General features: G+C 44.7%; 1 protein-coding gene across 2 annotated transcripts; it reads left to right on the top strand.

Moving 5' to 3' along the window:
* The first annotated feature begins 3,875 nt into the window (after nucleotides 1-3,875).
* STX11 (syntaxin 11) lies at nucleotides 3,876-21,519 on the top strand. 2 transcript variants are annotated; one of them, XM_033935404.1, is made up of 3 exons: nucleotides 3,876-4,180; nucleotides 13,162-13,253; nucleotides 19,212-21,519. In XM_033935404.1, exon 3 carries the CDS (start codon nucleotides 19,217-19,219, stop codon nucleotides 20,060-20,062), a length of 846 nt encoding a protein of 281 aa, XP_033791295.1. In that variant the 5' UTR covers nucleotides 3,876-4,180; nucleotides 13,162-13,253; nucleotides 19,212-19,216; the 3' UTR covers nucleotides 20,063-21,519. The 2 variants fall into 2 exon arrangements, with proteins under 2 accessions (XP_033791295.1, XP_033791294.1); XM_033935403.1 differs by having other exon boundaries at nucleotides 3,881-4,268.
* Nucleotides 21,520-22,223: the final 704 nt, after the last annotated feature.

Here is a 22,223-nt window from a genome sequence, read left to right as displayed (position 1 = left end):
AAGTGACAGGCATGCAAATCATTAGGGCTATCCTGAAAACCTGATTGGCCTGCTGGTCCTCCAGGACAGGGTTGGGAACCACTGCCATAGACCACACTTGGCCTATGCTTTTCAAATAACAATTACCGGTATCTGTCCATCATATAGGTCTGCTGAATTACACCATTCCAGGGGGGGAATTTTTAGGTCTGTGCTGAATTTCTGACAACTGAATCCTGGTGCATTATGGGACTCACAGCACGTTTTCAATACATAGAATCAAAGACTATAGATACCACACTGTATTGATGATATAAATTCAAAAGCAGGACCGGAGTCTTCCTCCTTGAAATGGGTAACTTGGTAATAGAAGATGTGCACAGCCAGATTGGCAGCTCTGCAAATGTATTGGTGTCAACATATTTTTGGGGTTTTGATAATGTATTTCTGTTATGGGGGCAGTGAAGCACGCTTGTTTGCTCGAGACACACCCGAGAGATAATGCTGCAGAACCAGATTGAAATCTGCCTCTTCAGAGTTGCAATACTGAAAGCAACTTCCCCAAGGGCAGCAAGACTTATCTTCAAGGTAGAATCTTTGAAGTGCTATGATTCTTCTCAGTTTCTTACTTGTGGTATCCCTCAAGGCTCAGTTTATGATCTATTCTTTCTTCAAACTTTGAATATTACTTTTTTTTACATAGGCAGACAGTGTTCAGCTTCTCTTTCCTCTTGAGTATAGAGTCTCATCTGCATGACCCACATTTCTTATAAGTTATTCCTTATTGCTGAATCTCAGAAAAGACCACGTTCTGATAATCGGCCGCTAAAATACTGGCACACTACATCAGCTAGAATCGGTTTAGCAACCATCATTAAGGACATGGTAAGTTATCCCAGGACAAGCAGGCAGCATATTCTCACATGTGGGTGATGTCATCCACGGAGCCCCGACGCGGACAGCTTTTCAAGCAAACTTGATTGAAGCTTTCAAGTTTGCTAGTGCTGCACCACGCATGTGTGTGCCTTCCTGATCCACTAGAGGGCGCATACCCTCCTCATGGTCCTCAGTTCTTAGTTTTCCGCGGAGCCAGAAAGCCCTGTCTCTCTTCTCTGCGTTCTTCTAAGTGCCTTTCTAGCACCGCGGCTTCTTTATTTTGTTAGGGAGTCACTGTGCGTTTGTTGCTTGATCGTGTATTTCTTTGTTTTCAAAAAAAAAAAAAAAAAAAGACTTTTTATTGTGTTTCTGCCCGGCAGGCCCTTCTTGGGCCTCAGCCATGCGGCTGGGTGTCTCGGCGGATGCCTTGTACCTTCGACGTCGGCTGCGGCCGTGTGCTCCGCGTCACTTGACGCTTGTGCTTCGACGTCGCCTGAGGCTTGTGCCTCGACGTCGACTGAGGCTGGGGGCCTCATCGTCGGCTGGAGCTCTGTGCTTCGTCGTTGCCGAGGCTTCGTGCCGTCGACGGGGGCTTTGTGCCTTGACGTCGCTTGGGGCTTTGTGCCCTTTGGCTGGCTGTGGCCTTGTGTTTCGAAGTCGACTGTGGCTTGGTGCCGCAACGTCGCTGGGGGCTTTTTACCTCGGCAGTAGCTGAGGTTTTGGGCCTCGGCGTCGACTGCGGGTTTGCGCCTCGGCGTCTCCAGCTCCGGTTCGAGAGGGTTCCCTGCTTTCTCTTCGGTTCATTCCGGGCAGCCGTGACGGAATCTTGTAGTGTCTGTATATTTGCTAGGGTGCTGCCATGCACACCCCAAAACCCAACTAGGATCCTGGTTTTCGCCAAGAATGGCTTCCTCAGGGGTAAACATAGGCTGATGGTGGCATTCAACTCGCTTCTTTGTTCTGAGGGTGGTGATAGGTATTTGAGGGTTGAGCGAGGCTTTTGGAGGAGGAACCGGGAAACAGTGGTGTAGCGAGGATTAGAGGCACCTGGAGTGGTGATGCCCTTCCCCCACCCTCATCCCTGCTGCGCGCATCCCCCTCCCTTCCCTGTACCTTTTAATTGAAGTTGTTGTTGGCAGCGGTCAACCACACGCTCCTCGTGACCCCGTCAAGTTCTCCCTTTGATGTCACTTTCGAGTGCCGTGCATAGGAAGTGACATCAGTGGCAGAGCTGACGAGGTTGCGAGGAACACGTGGTTGACCGCTGCGAGCAACAACTTCAACTAGAGGTACGGAGGAAGGGGGTGCGTGTGTGGTGAGGAAAAGATGCAGAGAGAAGGGGTGCTGGTGCCCCCACCAACTTGGCACCTGGGGCAGACATCCCCCCCTTACTCCACAGCCAAGAAGCACTGTGGCGGTTGTTTGTGCAGTCCTGGCTTTTGTTGTTGCACGCGGCACTATGGGAGAATGTTTACCCCTGAGGAAACTATTCTGGGTGAAACCGGGATCCTAATTGGATTTTTGGGTGTGCATGGCAGAGCCCTAGCAAATACAGTGTTTACCTGGTCATTCGCAGTCGGCGGTTCATGGTCCCAGTCATTCGCAGTATTTTCCGACCGCCGAACAGAAGAGGACAGCTGGAGAGGCAGGAGAGAGCAGCCGGAGCACCGGCAAGTGAATTTCAGGGGGGAGTACTGTATACAGATACTGGAGAAAGTTTGAGTGATCTCAGACAGCACCAGATGAAATACATTCCAATTACCTTTGGAGAAGAAGGTTTTTTGAACTTTACAAGATAACAGTTTTTACAGAAGAGACTACAGAGCACTTTTCATGTAAGTGTAATGATTGAATATGGTGCTGTCTTGTCTCTGAATAAGAAATAGCACAAAGAGCTATGGTGTAGCCATGTTCTGAGCACTATACACTATATTACTTATGCCTGCAGGAGGTTCTGTGGATAAAATAAGAGATGTTTGATTAAATGAATTAAAAAGAATTGTTACTCTGGGATTTGTGAAATATATTGCCACTGGCATTTTTATGCCTACTTTTAGCAGCTATAACTGTATCACTAAAATGTTTGGTGACAGATCTATGTAGATCGCTATTCTATAAAGGCTGCATGCCCTTCATGAAATAGCAATTACGGTAAGTATAATTTTTTTTTCCCCAGTATCAAATCTCTAGCAACATTTACAATTTGTTCCCCCCCCCCCCCCACACACACACACAGTCACTGCAGTATTTGAACGTCAGAAGTTGTTGACATAATTTCTTTTCAACTCACACACCTGAATCATTGTTATTTCAACCAGTTCTAACACGCTCTATGAAAGATCTGAACGTTTTTGGCTTGAAAGGCAGAGGGAGTACGGTGTGAATGAGGAGTAGTGGGGGTGGGGGCTACGATTAAGCATTTTTTTATTATCTGCTGCTGCAGCTCTAGTTCCGCTTCAAAAAGTCCAAACTATGACAAAATCGAGTGCTATAGGTTGCTCCTGCCAGCCCCCCTCCTGCTCCCAGCAAATCTCCTTCAAGTGGTCCTTAGTAGGGCGGGGCCGCTCGCTACCATCGCCCACCCTTATTATAATTCTGAGTCAACCTAAAATTTCCAGCTACTACTTTTTTCTTGTAAATGGGGACAGAGGCAGCTGTTTGCAAAACGAAACTTTCCCCATCTTTAATGAGCAATGAGGCAGGGGCAGGCCAATTCAATCGCAGCAAACAACCCAATGTCTTAACTAGACCAACAGCTACCGGGTTTTAAAAAATATATAAAAAAAGATACTATTTTAGCTTCAGACAAAGCATGGGGACAAAATTTAATCTGCAATCCTTGCGGAAGAGGGATGGGATGAAGCAGGATGGATTGCAAACGAGTCCAAAAAACTTGTCTGGGGGGAAACGGGCAGACAAAGTGAATGAAACAATCACAAAGAAAAATTTAAAAAAAAATAATAATAAATCAGTCCGGTTGCATTTGGTTCGAGTGATGACGGGGCCAGCCTGCTTTCCCTACTACAGGGTGAAAGAAAGGCGGCTCCGACAACACAAACTCGCATCTCATCCTCTTCTCGCCTTCACCGGTACAGACTCGACGGCCTAGGGGGAGGAGCCAGTGTCACACGGCCGAGCAGCACCAGCCTACTCCCTTCCGTTCGCCAGCCGCGGCACAGCGCCCCCTGCAGGTGGTCTTTTCCGAAAGAGAGCGCGAGGGGGGGGCCGCGCGTCTGAAACCAGGCAGGCTACATCCTGAAGGAGGAGGGCTGAAGGTCTGGGCCACCTATAAAGCCCCAAACTTTTATGAACCCAAAGGAAAACGGTAGGGGAGCAGAGAGCGACTTAAGGCAGGGTGTAATTTATACCAGTAGCGTGTAAGGTGTGCGTCTGGGCTGTCGTCACATTTCACGGTAAGTATTGCAGAGTTGTTGTCCCCCCCCCCCCCTATTACTAATAGTCCTAGCATCTTAAATTTATTCGAAAGCTTTTCGTCCTTGTTTTGCTTCGGAAGGGGAGGTGCAGGAAGAACGTGAGAGTTTCTTACGAAATGCCCGTGAAGCTAATGTAGTCTACAGGACTTAACAAACTCCATAACGTTGTTGATTCTCACCTTTTTTGAGCTGAAATATATATCGCTAATTCGCGGACGTCAAGCAATTTAAAACACTGCTTTTGTTGCCTGATGTTGTAAACGATTTAAAAAAAAAAACAAAACGTGCAAGAAATGTCACGCGTACTGAGGTGATGAATTGCAACCTGCACGCAATGTCGGCAGCACAACTTCCTCCGCACTCCGATAATATTGAATATTAATACAAATCGTGCCATGTCATAGTTTCACCGTGCAGTATTTTATTACGAAATGGTGACTTTCGTGTCACCCCCCCCCCCCCCATAATTCCTCCCCACGAGTCTATCTATGAATTCCAGCCTTGCAGACTGCTGACCGCTGCACTCTGAAAGATCACTCGATGATACATCAGCCATTATTGGACTATACAGAAGATGCTACTTCCTTAATTTAGATTAGTAAATAGGCGTATGACATCATAGATGCACGAAACGTAAAAGCAAAGATAATCCCGCACGGGAGATCTCGTACTCTACCTTTTTGGCCCACTTTTAACTCCCACAGGTTGCTTATGAATATCATTATGGAAAATCCGCTGTGTCAGAACTTTGCTAGAACATCTTCTAGTACAGGGGGTGCCCACACATGGCCTGCGAGCTACTTTTAAAATGACCAAGTCAAAATGATCTACCAACAATAAAATAAAAAAAAACCAACACAAAGCACACTGTACGCAGAGAAAATGTTAATTATCATTTGTATTTGGGGGGTTTTATCAGAGGTCAAAGCAACAGAACCAAAGAAGAAGGGAGTTCCAACCTTGTCTGCAGTAAAAAACCAACCAGGAACAAACAAAACAAAACTGCAGATATATACAACGATGTAGGCAAAATTTATTGTGACAAATAAAATATATCTAAAAACCTTTTTACCAAACAAGGGACCCAGAGGTCAAGGCAGATGACACTAAAATATTCAATGTCACCTCAGTAACAACTACACAAAAATAGACACAATATACCCCCATCCCCTTTTACTAAACCGCGATAGCGGTTTGTAGCTTGAATGCCCTGCGCTGCTCTCGATGCTCATAGGCTCCCTGCGCTAAAAACCGCTATTGTGGTTTAGTAAAAGGGGGCCATAGTGCAAAATATAGACAGCAGATATGAATTCTCAAAATGGACACATTTTGATCACTAAATTGAAAAAAATCATTTTTCCTACCGTTTTGTCTGGTGATTTCATGAGTCTCTGGTTGCACTTCCTTCTCCCAATGCATATTTCACCCCCCCCCCCCCCCAGGGAAGTAATCGGTGTCAAAACTAGCTCCTGTTATCTCTTTAAACTTTATAACATTCCTTCAAACATGTCTCACTGTGATGCCAGGCCATGCTTCCCCTCGCAGCGGTGTCACCTATAAGTGTTACATTTATTTATTTATTAACTGCTCATCTCCCAGCTCCAAATAGACCAAACCCCATTTCCCGCTCCATCCAAAGCTGCGACCACTCTCCCAACCCCAAAACCTCAACAAAACCCATCCACGTCTACTTAAAACCTGTAACCCCCCAACATTGACACAAAACATATCACAGCACACATGGGAGGAGAGGGATAATTTTTTTTCCTGAAAGCGACTACTCTACTCTTCCCCTTTCCTCACAGAACTCCCTCCAACCTGCCACAAACATCCAACCAATCCCATAACAGCTCCACCCCTTCACCTCAAAAACCTCCCCAATCCTTTTTCTTTCTTACAAGCTGTCTATTAATATTACCTACGCTTATAAACTTGTCAATCCTTATTCTACAGACCATTGACATCACCTCATATATTCGCCTCATCCTCTGCTGCCCCCCCCCACCACTATCCAATAAATATTATCAGCAGGTGACATCAGCTCAGCTAATGTTATATCACACTAGATACATCTGGTGTTTGTGTGTGGCTAAACTGGCAACTAACAACATTTGTTGGTTATGTTTAAAGGAGCCAGGTACTTTGCTGTACCTTCTGTATGAATAATCCCACTACCTTCCAATTTTGGAATGAGGTATGAATTGTTTTAAAATAACTTCTACCTATCAATGAGGAAATCTCAGTGCACAGAAACTTGTTTGGTTCTGCAACTTTTCAAGGGATATTTACACTGTTTCAAGCTAGACTATGATATTTTCATCTCTATACAAAAAAACAAGGATCAGGAACCCCATGGAAAATGAGCAAAAGCTGACAAAAAGGGGATAGAATAGTACATAGTCAACCAAGGAAAAGTCTACAAAAAACAAAAATCAATGTTGATGATAAAAGGAATTTTTTTATTAATGGACCCGACACGGTCTGTGTTTCTGCCCAAAGGCCTGCCTCAGGGGTTCATACAGGGCCGAATTAATCAATAGGCCCAGTAGGCACGTGCCTAGGGCCCAAAACTGTGAGGGGGGGGGCCCGCTGAAGGAGGATGACTCACCTTGCCGGGAGGGGGCTGTTGCTGTTTAAAAAAAATGGCTGGCTCTGTTACAGGAAGATCCTGTGATGACTGCGTCTGTCGATCCATCCCCCTCCGACATCATTCACTTGCTCCGGAAGAAGTGATGTCTGAGGGGGATGGACCGGCAGACACAATCATCGCGGGACCTTCCTGTAACAGATCCGGCCCTGTTGCCGTTGATGCAGGGGGGGGGAGGCCCGTTGCCGTTGATGCGGGTGGGGGCCCGTTGCCGTTGATGCAGGTGGGGGCCTGTTGCCATGGATGCGGGTGGGGGCCCGTTGCCATTGATACGGGGGGGGGGAGTAACCCGTTGCCATCAGCTGTTCTAATTCTGCTTTCGGGCTGCCTTTTGCAAAGGAGCTCAGAGGGCAGAGCCGGCAGCTGCAATGTTTGGAGGGGGAGAGAGGAAGGATGATGGAGGGAGAGAAACGGGGCAGGGTGGTATGGAAGGGTTGTGAGAAAAATTATATGGAAGGGTGGTGGAGGAAGAGAAAGGGGGCAGATGCTGATAGAATTGGTGTACAAGGAAAAGGAAGAGAAACATAAGGGGGAAGGATACTGGATGGAATTGGGTTGGACGGAAAGAAAGGGGGCAGATGCTGATGGAATTGGTGTGTAGGGAAAGGGGAGAGAGACATAAGGGGGAAGGATACTGGATGCAATTGGGTTGGAGGGAAAGAAAGGGGGCAGATGCTGATGGAAGTGGGGGGAAGGGAAATGAGAGTGAAATGCCAGACCACGGGGGTGTGGGAGAGGGAAGGGAAGGAGAGGAGAGAGATGCCAGACCATTGGAGAAGGGAAGGGAAGAAGATGGATGCCACACCAAGGGGGGGAGGGAGAGAGAGATGGAAGGGAGAGGCAGACAATTTCTGGAAGAGGCAAAGAAAGAGAGCAGATGCCATATGGAAGAAGCAGAGAGAGGGCAGACAATGAATGGAAGGAGAATGATGAGAAAAGCAGAAACCAGAGAACAAAGGTAGAAAAAAATTTCTATTTATTTTATTTATTTTTGCTTTAGGATAAGGTATTATTGTAGCTGTATTGACAATCGTTTATTAATAGAAATGGAAATAAGATGATACTGTTTATTGAACCAGTTTTAATACATTTTTTACTAATTCAGAGACCATAACTCCTTTCCTCAGGTCAGGACAGGGATACTGTAAAAGCAGTATAGTTTACTGATCTGAAGAAAGAGGTTTTAACCTCTGAAAGCTAAGTGAGAAATGTATTAGTCCAATAAAATGATGGGCACTACATTTTCTTCCCGCCATGCCCCATGCCTCCTACCCATATGCAAAATATAAATTGGTGGGCTTCCCAAAGCCCTGCCAGCTGAAGATTTCTTCATCTAGGAAGGAAGGGGGGATTTGTTCAGAGATGTTTGGAGGTTGCATATAAGAAAAACTGTACACTGGCACTGATTTGGTAATCTTTGTTGTTTGTTTGAATTTTAAAATAAAAGAAATAAAGTGGAAATAAAGAAGTAAATAAGAAAATGGGTACATGGGAGTGTGGCAGGGGGCCCAGTGTACTTGTGTGCCTAGGAGCCCTCGACTAATTAATCCTGCCCTAGGTACATATATAATCCAACCATGCATAAGCATTTGTATCTTTGTTTTATATATTTATATATTTTCTAGTTATTTCTTGTCTTGATACTTTTTGTAACAAGAAAAGTTCAATAAATATACTTGAACAAAAAAAAAAAGAAGCACTCCATAATTAGTTGAACATTAATGACTTCCAGTTGAAGCATGCTTTAAAATGTTTGTGCAGTTTTTAGAATTTTTCAAGTCAGATAAAAGCCAAGAAGGTTTTATGCTCAATAGATAATCTAATTCTTCAATATCCCTCAATGAAACAAGAGCAATTAAAGAGATTTCATTCTGCTACTTTTGCATATCAAAAGTTAAAGCAACTAGGGCTCTTCAGTCTTCAGCTTGGAGAAGAGATGTCTCAGGAGAGATATGATAGAGGTCTATAGACTACTGAATGGAGTGAAACGGGTAGACATGAATCACTTTTTTACTCTTTTCAAAAATGCTTGGACTATGGGGCATGTAATGAAGCTATTAAGTATTTAATTTAAATCAAACTAGAGAAAATATTTCATTACTCAACGTGTCATTAAACTCTGGAATTCATTGCCAGAGAATGTGGTGAAAGCAGATAGCTTAGCAGAGTTTTTAAAAGGTTTAGATAATTTCCTAAAAGTCCATAAGCCATTATTAAGATGGACTTAAGACTTCGAATGGACTAGGACAGTGGTAGGCAATTCCAGTCCTCGAGAGCTGGAGCCAGTTCAGGTTTTCAGGATATCCACAATAAATATGCATGAGATAGATTTGCACCTCAAGGAGGCAGTGCATGCAAATCCATCTCATACATATTCATTGTGGATATCCTGAAAACGTGACCTGGCTCCTGCTCTCGAGGACCGGAATTGCCTACCCCTGGATTAGGATAAGCAGCAACAAATCTGTTCTAATCTTTTGGAATATTGATCACTATTGGAAACAGGATACAGGGCTTGATGGACCTTCGATTTGTACCAGTATGGCAACTGATATGTTTTTATGGTTGCAAGTCGCAAGAATAAGCTTCCTCCGATTATCAGGTCTGAAAAATGTTATTTTAAAGTTTAGAGAATTATTGAAAGCATTTATTTTTCAAAGATTTTTTATTGTAAGTTTAGTTAAATGGTGGTAGATAATTACATGTTTTTATATTGGTTTGTAATTCCCTAGAAATTGCTTAGGTATCTTATTGTATATTGCAATCTATACATTGAATTGGTGAATTGGTTTAGAATGTAGCAAAAATACAAGTGTTTTAATTGTAATTGTTTACATAGGGGCTGATTCTGTATAGGACACCAGTCTCAGCTGCCGCCTAAGTGGCAGCTGAGAATCACACACTGGCGTCCTATACAGAATCACACAATTCTGTTACGGGCGCCCATGTCACAAGTGCCGGTTATTGAATTACATTGCCACTGAGCTAATCGCAGCAAGGGAATCACCTCTGTTGCAATCAGCTTAGCGGCTGTGGCAGGGAAACTCCGACCCCGTGAATATCCCCAGCAGGAGGGATGCCTAATCCCTCCTGCTGCCACCCTCATAACAATCCCTGGCAGGAGGGATGCCCATTCCCTCCTGCTGGTGCCACCCCACCCCCGGACCTTTTTCAGCAAGACCAGCCGGAAGGATGCCTACTCCCTCCAGCCAGAAGATCCGCCTCTTCAGAAGACTGGGAAGGGGCCTAAGGCCCTGATTGGCCCAGGTGCTTAAGGCCTCTCCCATAGGAGGGGCCTTAGGTGCTTGGGCCAACCGGAGTCTTAGACCTCCTTCCCAGTGCATTCTGGAATGCAATAACATAATTCTTGTGGTGGCTCAGATTATCCTTGTTTCTGTTGTTAATATATAGTATTGGCATTGACAAAGGGCCTTATTCATTCATTCAATTTTCTATATCATTTTCCCAGGGGAGCTCAGAACAGTTTATATGAATTTATTCAGCAACGCAACCATTTTTCCCTGTCTGTCCTGGTGGACTCACAATCTGTCTAATGTACCTGGGGCAATGGGAGACCAAGTGACTTGCCCAGGGTCACAAGGAGCAGTGCGGGTTTGAACACACAACCTCAGGGTGCTGAGGCTGTAGCTTTAACCACTGTGCTACACTCTCCCCAAAGTCAGTCATAAAAGAAGGGATAGACAAATTGTTTCTGTTTCTGCAGGTAGGCTGCCGCCATCACTAAACAGTTGGTGAGAACACTGAGGGTGGAGGAGAGGCTGGATGGGAGGGGCTTTGCATTGAAAATGAAGATGGAACAAGAAGATACTACCAGTGCTGTGATTGTATGGGAATATGGACATAAATGTCCTTTAGGGCCAACAAGAACAGCCAGGCATTTTAATTGATGAGTGGTGAGATTTTGATCAGGGAGTTCATTCTGAACTCTACATTTCTCCCTCTGTATTCGCAGTTTCAGCAATGGCAAATTCGATTATTCACAATTTTTAGTGTGCTGACTCCTTTCCCCAAATTACATCATCCATGAGCACAGTACCAATAAAAATTTTGGCGCATTTTTCCAAGCACTTCATTCAAAGAAAATCACTGCTTACCAGCTTTCACAGAGCACCAGGTTTCAAGGCTTTTTTAGCATTTTCAATTCTGCACCCTCACCTCCCACTTAACTCCCCAACTTCCTCTCCAGGTTGCTTCCGTCCCTGGCGACAGAGCAGCGGTTTCCCGGGCAATGACCTGTTCTCGCACATGTCAGTGGTTTGCGTATAATGTCAGTTGCCTGCCCGAGGTGGTTACTGGCATGGCGTAAGGCAGAGGTGAAGGTGTTGGGAGACTGAGGTGAAACATGAGGCTGACGGAGGATGTGATAGATGGGCGGTGGAGCAGAGGTAGGGCGGCCGCGGAGACTATTTCAGCCTGAGGCTCTGCGCCGGGAGTCAGGCAGTGGCTGCTACTTATTCTCCTCACTGCCACGAGGGGCCTGGGGCAACCCTTAACCCTATGCAATTAAATGAACCCTCGTCTCATGTAGGTTAACCCCGTTTTGTGCACCACTTTTCTGCCCAGTGCCTGAGTCTTTCCGCCCTATGAAATCTGCTAGCATAAAATATATATACGTTGCTGTTATTCGCGGTTTTTCTGTATTCGCAGGTTAGTCAATCCCCAATCACCGCGAATACGGAGGGAGAAGTGTACTTTGAGGAAGATTTTAAAATTCTTAAAGGTTGATGATGAGCCAGAACCTCCCTGGGAATATTCTATATATGACACTGAAAAAAACTGGTTCCAAAAAGGACGGCGCTTAGCATGATTATATAAAAATGCTTCTGAAGTCAGATGTAGTTTATAGAATCCCCCTTAGCACCTGTGCACATGACTAACATGTAGGTGCAACCATTTATGGCGATGAAAACCAGGCCTAAATACCTGCACCTAAGTTGTGCATGGATTGGGGATTTTCTATAACTGTGAGCCTTTTAGGAATGCCCATGGTTTGCCCAAGCTCCTCCCTGACCACACACCCTTTTTGAGATCCGCTCTAGAAATTATGTCCACCACTTTATAGAATACGCTTAGAAAGTTGTGCATATAAATTCTAATTAGTGTCAATTTTTTTACAAGCCAGTCAATTGGCACTAATTTGGATTTAATTATTAGCAATTAACAGGTAATAAGTTGCACACGCAAATTGGCAATGTGCACATATTTGCATGTGCAACTCTGGTTGCACTATACAGAATTTGGCCCTAACATGTAGTCTCTTATCGGTGAATGTTCTCAAACAGTCTGCAACTACCGTATAAAACCGTTTGAGGGAGGGATTTTGTCTTGTCCTTAACTACCCTTCTTTGGATGTTCTTGGGCTCCTAGAAAAAGTCCTTGGGGTGGTAGGAGGAAATACCTACTTTGTTTAGTATCTTTCTCCCACAAGAAAGCTCAAGGAGCTTTTGGTTGCGTGCTATGGGATTTAGCCTGATGTGCATTCAAATCCTAACTGGTACCAATTAGCATCATTAATTGTTAGCATCCAATTATTGATGGTTAGCATTAGCCAATTAAGTTGTGCACACATCTTGGAAGTGAGCCCAAATGTAGGTGGCTTATATAGAATTTGAGAGTTAGTGCCTACATTTTGGTGACCTCTTTTGAATCTATCCTATAGCATGCACTCTTTCCTAATAGAGTGTGCATGCACAATGGTTTGCATAAGATCTGGGGGAAAAGAGGGTGCACTTCCCAAACAGTGATGTCCATGCTCTAGTAACAGAAATCTGACCCTTACCCTGAAGACCACAGGGACTTGAGGAGAAGAGGTACCCTGCAATTCTGTATTGTGAAGAGCTGGGGTTACAGAGAACAGTGGAAGATCATCCAGAAGCCATGGGTTTCTACTTTGCTTACAGATGTTCTGGAGATAATTTATTAAACACTGATATATAAAACCATGAAAATTCAATTAATATTAATTGAATTTTCATGGTTTTATATGTCAGTGTTTAATAAATTATCTCCAGAACATCTGTATCCAGTTTTTGTTTTCATCGGTGGATTGTTTTCACTGTGGATCATTGGGTCTCCCCATTTTTCTTTGTTGTTTCTACTTTGCTTCTTGCCTTGGGTATCCATATATCTGAGTTGGTCTGTTTTTGCTTTTCTATCTGCTTTTGAAGGAACAGTTCAGTAAAATTCCCTTTTGTTTTTAAACAGCTATTCAGACCAAGCGTGTGCCTCTTGGAAGATGAATATGCTCTCTGCTGAGTAATAGCCAGACCTGTCTGAAAGGAACAGTCATCGCAACGGTAGGACTTTTAAAGCTCATTATCCCACCCCCACCATAGCCTTAGCCTGCCCTCCCAAAACATGGACTACACTGGGTTTGATTGTCTCTTTCCTGATGTACATTATTAGAGAATGACACGGGGACTGTTTACCGCGGTAAACCGCAGGTCACTGCAGTAAATCCACAGGAATGGAGACATTTGCAACTGATTTACTGCAGGAATGGGGACAAGACCTTTTACCGCCCCATGGGAGCGGTGAAAAGTCTTACTCCTGTGGTAAAAAAAATATTGCGCCGGTGTCAGACTTGACATCTTCTCCCCAGCTCCTCTTGCGCCTATTTTACCTTCAGGAGCCAGCCATACCACAATGAAGACAGAAGGAACCTAAAACCAAAGCCTGAGGCCAATGTGATTTGAAGAATAAAATTACCAGACCACAAAAAGAAAAAAAAAATTATTTTATATTTTGTGATTAGAATATTTCAGATTTGAAATATGTATCCTGCTAGAGCTGGTATTAGATATAATTGGGGACCGCAAAGTCCAGGCTGTGCTTCTTTAGCTTCCAGCTGGCTTAGGGCTCTTTCTCTGACCAGGGGGCAGTTGCCCTAGTTGCACTCCCCTAACATTATTCTTGCCATGTATGACTAAAGTATTCTGTTAGCTTGATTTTTCTATGTAGCATTCTGTAGTAATTTGGTTTGTTCAGTTTTCACAACAGTGAAAGGGATATTTGTGAAAGGGAGGGGAGATGGGTTTTGTTGAACCTTCCTCTGTTTTATTTGTGTTTATAAAATGCCGGCATCAGTTTCTTTTCTAAAGCGCCGCGAAGGTAAGGGGGAGGGAGGGAGATTCTCGGGCTGCTGAAGGGCGGTGAGGTGGCAAGAGGGAAGGGTGGATGCTGCAGGGACGGGGCGGTGAAGGGGACGGTGGTCCGGTGGCGGGGACAGATTTTTTCCCCGTGTCATTCTCTATAGATTATCTAAGCACAGGGTAAATAAAGTAGTTTTGTTTGCGCAATCCTGTACACCCCCAGGGAGTACGAGATGGAATTTCAGGGGGTGTGACAAGGAGTGGCTTGTGTCCCTTGGTGATGGATGAGTCATCACTCAGCCAGCCGCCAGTGTGCCTTGAGCTATGGTAATAGGTGGTTTGTGTTTTGTAGACAGTAGTCTTGTTGTTTAATCGGGTTCTCGGGGCTAAAGGGTATCCCGTACGAGGAAAGACTGAGCAAATTGCAGCTCTACACTCTCGAGGAGCTTAGGGAGAGGGGAGACATGATTGAGACATTTAAGTACATCACGGGACGGGTCGAGGTGGAAGATGATATCTTTCTTCTCAAGGGACCCTCGACCACAAGAGGACATCCACTCAAGCTCAGGGGAGGGAAGTTTCATGGAGACGCCAGGAAGTACTTCTTCACGGAGAGAGTGATTGAGCACTGGAACAAGCTTCCAGTGCAGGTGGTCGAGGCACGCAGCATCCCAGACTTCAAGAACAAATGGGATACCTATGTGGGATCCCTGCGAGGTCATGCCAAGGGATAGGGTCACTAGGACTGAATGAGCGGGTCAGTAGAGTGACAGTATAATCACAATTATACTTTCAGGGGTCAGTAGACTTAAGAGGATGGGTAAATAGTGTGGGCAGACTTGATGGGCTATGGCCCTTATCTGCCGTCATGTTTCTATGTTTCTAATCAAAAGGAGAGAATTACAAAATTAACGTTTAAGTAAAGTAAGTAACTGTCACTTTTGTGAATCTGGATTCAGTTCTCTTTTATCAATCAAGACAAAATCTAGGAATTGCCTGATTCCACAGGCAGACCTGCAGATTGCAGTCAGTAAGAAGGTTCCTCACGCTAGGCGTGCTGATGCAGGCACCTAATATTAAGCCCACTTTATAGAATTTGGGGGTAACTGTCTAATGGAGAAGTGGGGAAGAAATGTGCCTTCATTTCATGCAGAGAAGAGTCAAAGGTGTACTGGGACAATGCCACATGTTATATGCAGAGCTCTTGTTGTCTGGATGGGTTAGCTCTTTTCTATGGTTTTATGGTGTCCCTTTCTTTATTCGCTGATAGTCTGATATGAGCCATTTACAAAAATAAAATGGTGAGCGGTATGTCTAGTTTTTAATAAACATAGATATAAACACTGAAACTGAGCTGCTCAGTTTAAAACTTATAATACTTGGAAAATATGCCAGCAATTAATGCAGTGTACTTAGTTAGCTATATCCGTTCAGATGGTGGTATCTTGTTATCTGCACTTCAGGGAACAATGAAGGGTAAAGAAGTGTTCCTAATAAGAGTACAGTGGTACCTCGGTTTACGAGTGCACCGGTTTGCGAGTGTTTTGCAAGACGAGCAAAACATTTGCAAAATCGGTGCCTCGGAAACCGAGCATGGCTCGATTTACGAGCACCCTCCCTCGCAATCCGGCATCCCCCTCTGCGATCCGACACCCCCCTGCCTCAAACCGGCCCCCCCCCCCCCCGCCACGATTGGGCACCTCCCGCCAAGATCCGACCCCCTCCCGACACAATTGGGCACATAGTAACATAGTAACATAGTAGATGACGGCAGATAAAGACCCGAATGGTCCATCCAGTCTGCCCAACCTGATTCAATTTAAATTATTATTTTATTTTTTTTTTCTTCTTAGCTATTTCTGGGCGAGAATCCAAAGCTTTACCCGGTACTGTGCTTGGGTTCCAACTGCCGAAATCTCTGTTAAGACTTACTCCAGCCCATCTACACCCTCCCAGCCATTGAAGTCCTCCCCTGCCCATCCTCCTCCAAACGGCCATGCACAGACACAGACCGTACAAGTCTGCCCAGTAACTGGCCTAGTTCAATCTTTAATATTATTTTCTGATTCTAAATCTTCTGTGTTCATCCCACGCTTCTTTGAACTCAGTCACAGCTTTACTCTCCACCACCTCTCTCGGGAGCGCATTCCAGGCATCCACCACCCTCTCCGTAAAGTAGAATTTCCTAACATTGCCCCTGAATCTACCACCCCTCAACCTCAAATTATGTCCTCTGGTTTTACCATTTTCCTTTCTCTGGAAAAGATTTTGTTCTACGTTAATACCCTTTAAGTATTTGAACGTCTGAATCATATCTCCCCTGTCTCTCCTTTCCTCTAGGGTATACATATTCAGGGCTTCCAGTCTCTCCTCATACGTCTTCTGGCGCAAGCCTCCTATCATTTTCGTCGCCCTCCTCTGGACCGCCTCAAGTCTTCTTACGTCTTTCGCCAGATACGGTCTCCAAAACTGAACACAATACTCCAAGTGGGGCCTCACCAATGACCTGTACAGGGGCATCAACACCTTCTTCCTTCTACTGACTACGCCTCTCTTTATACAGCCCAGAATCCTTCTGGCAGCAGCCACTGCCTTGTCACACTGTTTTTTCGCCTTTAGATCTTCGGACACTATCACCCCAAGGTCCCTCTCCCCGTCCGTGCATATCAGCTTCTCTCCTCCCAGCATATACGGTTCCTTCCTATTATTAATCCCCAAATGCATTACTCTGCATTTCTTTGCATTGAATTTTAGTTGCCAGGCATTAGACCATTCCTCTAACTTTTGCAGATCCTTTTTCATATTTTCCACTCCCTCTTCGGTGTCTACTCTGTTACAAATCTTGGTATCATCTGCAAAAAGGCACACTTTTCCTTCTAACCCTTCAGCAATGTCACTTACATACATATTGAACAGGATTGGCCCCAGCACCGAACCCTGAGGGACTCCACTAGTCACCTTTCCTTCCTTCGAGCGACTTCCATTAACCACCACCCTCTGGCGTCTGTCCGACAGCCAGTTTCTGACCCAGTTCACCACTTTGGGTCCTAACTTCAGCCCTTCAAGTTTGTTCAACAGCCTCTTATGAGGAACTGTATCAAAGGCTTTGCTGAAATCCAAGTAAATTACATCTAGCATATGTCCTCGATCCAGCTCTCTGGTCACCCAATCAAAAAATTCAATCAGGTTCGTTTGGCACGATTTACCTTTTGTAAAGCCATGTTGCCTCGGATCCTGTAACCCATTAGAATCAAGGAAATACACTATCCTTTCTTTCAGCAACACTTCCATTATTTTTCCAACAACTGAAGTGAGGCTCACCGGCCTGTAGTTTCCTGCTTCATCCCTGTGACCACTTTTATGAATAGGGACCACATCCGCTCTCCTCCAATCCCCAGGAATCACTCCCGTCTCCAGAGATTTGTTGAACAAGTCTTTAATAGGACTCGCCAGAACCTCTCTGAGCTCCCTTAGTATCCTGGGATGGATCCCGTCTGGTCCCATCGCTTTGTCCACCTTCAGTTTTTCAAGTTGCTCATAAACACCCTCCTCCGTGAACGGCGCAGAATCTACTCCATTTTCTCGTGTAACTTTGCCAGCACCCCCCGCCATGATCCGGCCCCCCCCTCCCCGCCACGATCCGACCCCCCCCCCCCCCCCCGACACGATTGGGCACCCTCCCGACACGATCCGACATCCCCTCCAACACAATTGGGCACCCCCCCCGCCGCTTCTTACACTCATCTGGGCATTCTTGAAAATCGGCCTTCTCCTCTGCTGGGCCTGCGAGTTCACGTTCAGAACGTGAACTCGCAGGCCTTGAGCATGCTCAGATGCTCAAGGCCCAGCAGAGGAGGAAGCCGATTTTCAAGAGTGCCCAGATGAGGGAAAGAAGCGGCGGGGGGGTGCCCAATTGTGTTGGAGGGGATGTCGGATTGTGTCGGGAGGGTGCCCAATCGTGTCGGGGGGGGGGTCGGATCGTGGCGGGGGGGGGGGTCGGATCATGGCGGGGGGTGCCGGTTCGAGGCAGGGGGGGAGCCTGATCGGGGGGGGGGGGCCTTCGAGGGGAGCAATGCCGGTTCTCGGGGGGGGGGGGGAGGAACGCATCAAAGCGAGTTTCCATTATTTCCTATGGGGAAACTCTCTTTGATAAAAGAGCATTTTGGATTACGAGCATGCTCCAGGAATGGATTATGCTCGTAATCCAAGGTACCACTGTATATTGTTAAGACTGTCTTCAATAATTACCTGGAGGTGCAACAAAGGTATATACTGTAGTTATTATGGCCTTCCTGTGATCTAATGTCTATCTTAAAATGCCAGAGAAAATGTATAATATATACTGGACACATAGATCTATATTCTACAAATGGCGTCCTATTGCTGCCTAACTTAATTGTTTTAATTGGCTTTAATTTATGTGGTAATTGATCACATCATTTAAAATCTCATTTTAAAAAAAGAAGGCACTGTAATTGCACCTACAGCAGGACACCTAATGGCGCATTATGCCTAAATGGGCATGGTTAAGAGCAGAGTGGGACTTAAGAACATAAGAATTGACGCTGATGGGTCAGACCAGTGGTCCATCGTGTCCAGCAGTCCACTCACGCGGCGGCCCTTAGGTCAAAGACCAGTGCCCTATTTGAGTCTAGCCTTACCTGCGTAGGTTCTGTTCCAGCAGGAACTTATCCAACCTTGTCTTGAATCCCTGAAGGGTGCTTTCCCCTATAATAGCCTCCGGAAGAGCGTTCCAGATTTCTACCACTCTCTAGTGAACCACGCTTAACGGTGTCTAAAGAACTTAGGTGTCTACGGTATAGGCCAGTAAAACCCTGACCTCCATTGCAGACGCTTAAGTTTTCTGGTAGGTACTGTTAGCCACGATTCTGTAAACGGTGCCTAAACGTGATTGACCACCATTTTTGTAGGCAGCTGCCAGTTTAGGCACCGTTTTATAAAATCCGACCCTTAGCAAATATAGTTGAATTAGAAATTTTTGAAAACTTATGAGAGCAGAAGCAACCTCAACAAGCCTTAGAACCTTTGGATATCATCATAATACCAGAGGGTAGAAGCTCATTGTTGTCGTACTAAAAGAAAATCCATCCATATCCTGTTTCATCACAGTTTCATTGTTTATTTGTGTCTGTCTGTATGCAGGGAAGATGAGGGACCGGCTAAATGAGCTGCAAGAGTATGCCAAGCTTCACAGCCAGCAGTATCCAGAGGATGCCATCGAGAAAGATATTTTGTTTCAGACCGACCACACCTTGGCGGTAATGCAGAAAGAGATCCAGAGCATTCGGACCGAGAACCACCTGATGAAAGTGGATGTCAAACGCATGGGCAAGCAAACTACCCGCTTTCTCACCTCCATGCGCCGCCTCAGCAGCATCAAGCGGGATACCAACAGTATTGCCAAAGACATCAAGGCCCGGGGAGAGGGCATACATAAGAAACTCCAAAACCTAAAGGCAATAAATGAAGAAGCGGAAGCCACGTATGGCAAGAATTCTGCCACTGCCCGAATAGCCAAAGCCCAATATGTTGCCATTACACATGCCTTCCAGGAGGCAATGAGTGAATACAATGAAGCTGAAATGGCTCAGCGGGAGAACTGCAAGATTAGGATTCAGCGACAGCTTGAGATTATGGGAAAGGATATCTCTGGCAACCAGATCGAGGATATGATTGAGCAAGGCAAATGGGATGTTTTCTCCGAGAACCTCCTAGCGGATGTTAAGGGAGCTCGGGCTGCGCTGAATGAGATAGAGATGCGGCACAAGGAGTTGTTGAAATTGGAGTCGCGTATCAAAGACGTTCACGATCTTTTTCTGCAGATGGCTCTACTGGTCGAAGAGCAGGCAGAAACTCTGAATATTATTGAACTGAATGTGGTAGGTGTTCAGGACTATGTTGCAGAAGCTATAACTCACGTGAAGAAAGCAGTAGAATACAAGAAAAAGAACCCTTGCCGAATGCTTTGCTGCTGCTGTCCATGCTGCAGTTAATCAAGAACACATCGGAGTTAAAATTGTAAAATGTATTCTTATTTTAAAATAACTTTGGTGGCAAGTACAGCTACGTCGCTAAATGGTTTCGAATACTGACCTGTGTGGGTTTTTTTTCATGCTATTCATAGCTATTCTGTCGTATGGAGCATGGAATGGATAGAGGAAGCAAGTGCCATAATGTTGACAAACTGAAAGCATCTCATTCCAATCTGTAGATGACTGAGATTTGGCCAGTGGAATGTGGATTAAAGTATAAGAGCTTGTGAATTTGAACTGCTCAAAGACAAAATGCATATGGAAGAAAATAAACTAATGCTATTCTTCAATTACTAGGGCACATGAGCCAACTTTCCCTCAGTTTGTAACTAGAAGCAAATGCAATAGTCACTGGAATAAAACTGTCACTTTAAATTGATAGGGGAAGAAGGAGTGGCCTAGTGGTTAGAGCAACAGCCTCAGCACCCTGAGGTTGTGGGTTCAAATCCCATGCTGCTCCTTGTGACCCTGGGCAAGTCACTCAATCCTCCATTGCCCCAGGTACGTTAGATAGTGAGCCCACCGAGACAGATAGGGAAAATATTTGAGTGCCTGATTGTAAACCACTTAGATAATTTTGACAGGCAGTATATAAATACCTAAAATAAAAATAAAAAAAATCAAAGGGTGCTACCATATTAATGTGCGCTAACTTCTAAAGATGCCCATAAGAATATAATGGGCGTCTTTTAGCGCTTAGTGTGCACTAACACAATTAGGGCTCTTTTTACAAAGCCACACTAGGGCCTTAACTCGCGGAATAGCACACGATAAATTGCTGCGCGCGCTAGCCGCTACCGCCTCCTTTTGAGCAGGCGGTAGATTTTCGGCTAGCACATGCTATGGCGCGCTAATCCGGTGCCCTTAGTGTCGGCTAACGAAGTAGCTCCCTTTGATGAATTCCCCCCCCTTAATCTACATTGGAATAGGCCGAATGACACAAGTACATTCCATAACTGAACCTCAAATGCATACAATGAGCTAGTTTGCCTACTATGATAGACTTGATTACCATTTTTAAGTCACAAGAATTTACACATTTCTGTATGAAATCAGTATCTTCGTTACTCCGTTTTCAAAAATAAAAAAACAGGTACATTATGACTGTAATTTTAAGCTCTAGGGTGTCTGGTAATATCAACATTTGTTGTTGGTCATTCCAGGCTCTTATTCCATACTCGGAAGCATTTAAGTTCATAAATGTTTTGGAAGAGAAAATGAGAAGTTCCAAAAACTTTAATGGTTTTCTATCCAAGGGTCAAAAGTTTGAAGTAAAAATTGTAAGTTAAATATAAGTCCATGCAAGATTATACTCATTTCATAGCATTTTTAGCTGGAGAATCATCTTACTTTTGAAATGCAGAAGAGATTTTGGAATTTTGTTACACTTTTTTTCAAATTAAATCTTCACTTTGTAAAACAAAATGCTTTTTTTTTTTTTTTTCATGAAATACATATCTGTATATTTTAAATAGTGCTAGACCTTTTCAGCCTGATATTTAAAAGCATTCATCTCTGGGTATCAGCACCTGCTGCCTGCAGAAATGCTGCTGAGACCCTGACAGAACCGCTGAATATCCTTTATAGACGGTTGCAGCACTATCCATATAATGCTGAAGTGTTCTGAGGGCAGAGGAGAATATGCATAGAATTCTGGTGGTTTTGTTTACAGTGCCAGAAAACACATGGCAGAGCACTGATTTTTTTTTTTTTTTTTAATTTATTTTTAGTGACCAAAGGTCAACACTAACAGAATGCAAATTATATGCATGCTGTTGAGCATTGGTCGGTAAAGGGTTCAGAATGTTCTGGCACATGCCCACAAGAGCTGCTTTGCACGTGTCCAGAGAATGAGGGGGGGGAGGCTCCCATAGTTCTGCCTTGCCTGCTCATTGGATACTGCAGTTCCTATTACATCTTTGACATGGAGGGAAAAACAGCCAGTGTGAAGTTAAACAGCTTGATGGCCCGGAAAGCTTAAGTAAAAGGTATCCCAGAAATGGTCAATGCTCCTTGAGGACAGAAAAAAGACCCAAAGTACAAAAACGGTCACATTGTTCAAATTTGACCAAACTTGAGAAAAATAAAGGAAACAATAAAAGAATGAAAAAAGTGCCGGGAA

Source organism: Geotrypetes seraphini, chromosome 3, assembly GCF_902459505.1.
Source record: "Geotrypetes seraphini chromosome 3, aGeoSer1.1, whole genome shotgun sequence".
Classification (NCBI taxonomy): domain Eukaryota; kingdom Metazoa; phylum Chordata; class Amphibia; order Gymnophiona; family Dermophiidae; genus Geotrypetes; species Geotrypetes seraphini.
The sequence above is the reverse complement of the archived record's forward strand: the minus strand, read 5'-3'. Positions and strand labels throughout refer to the sequence as shown.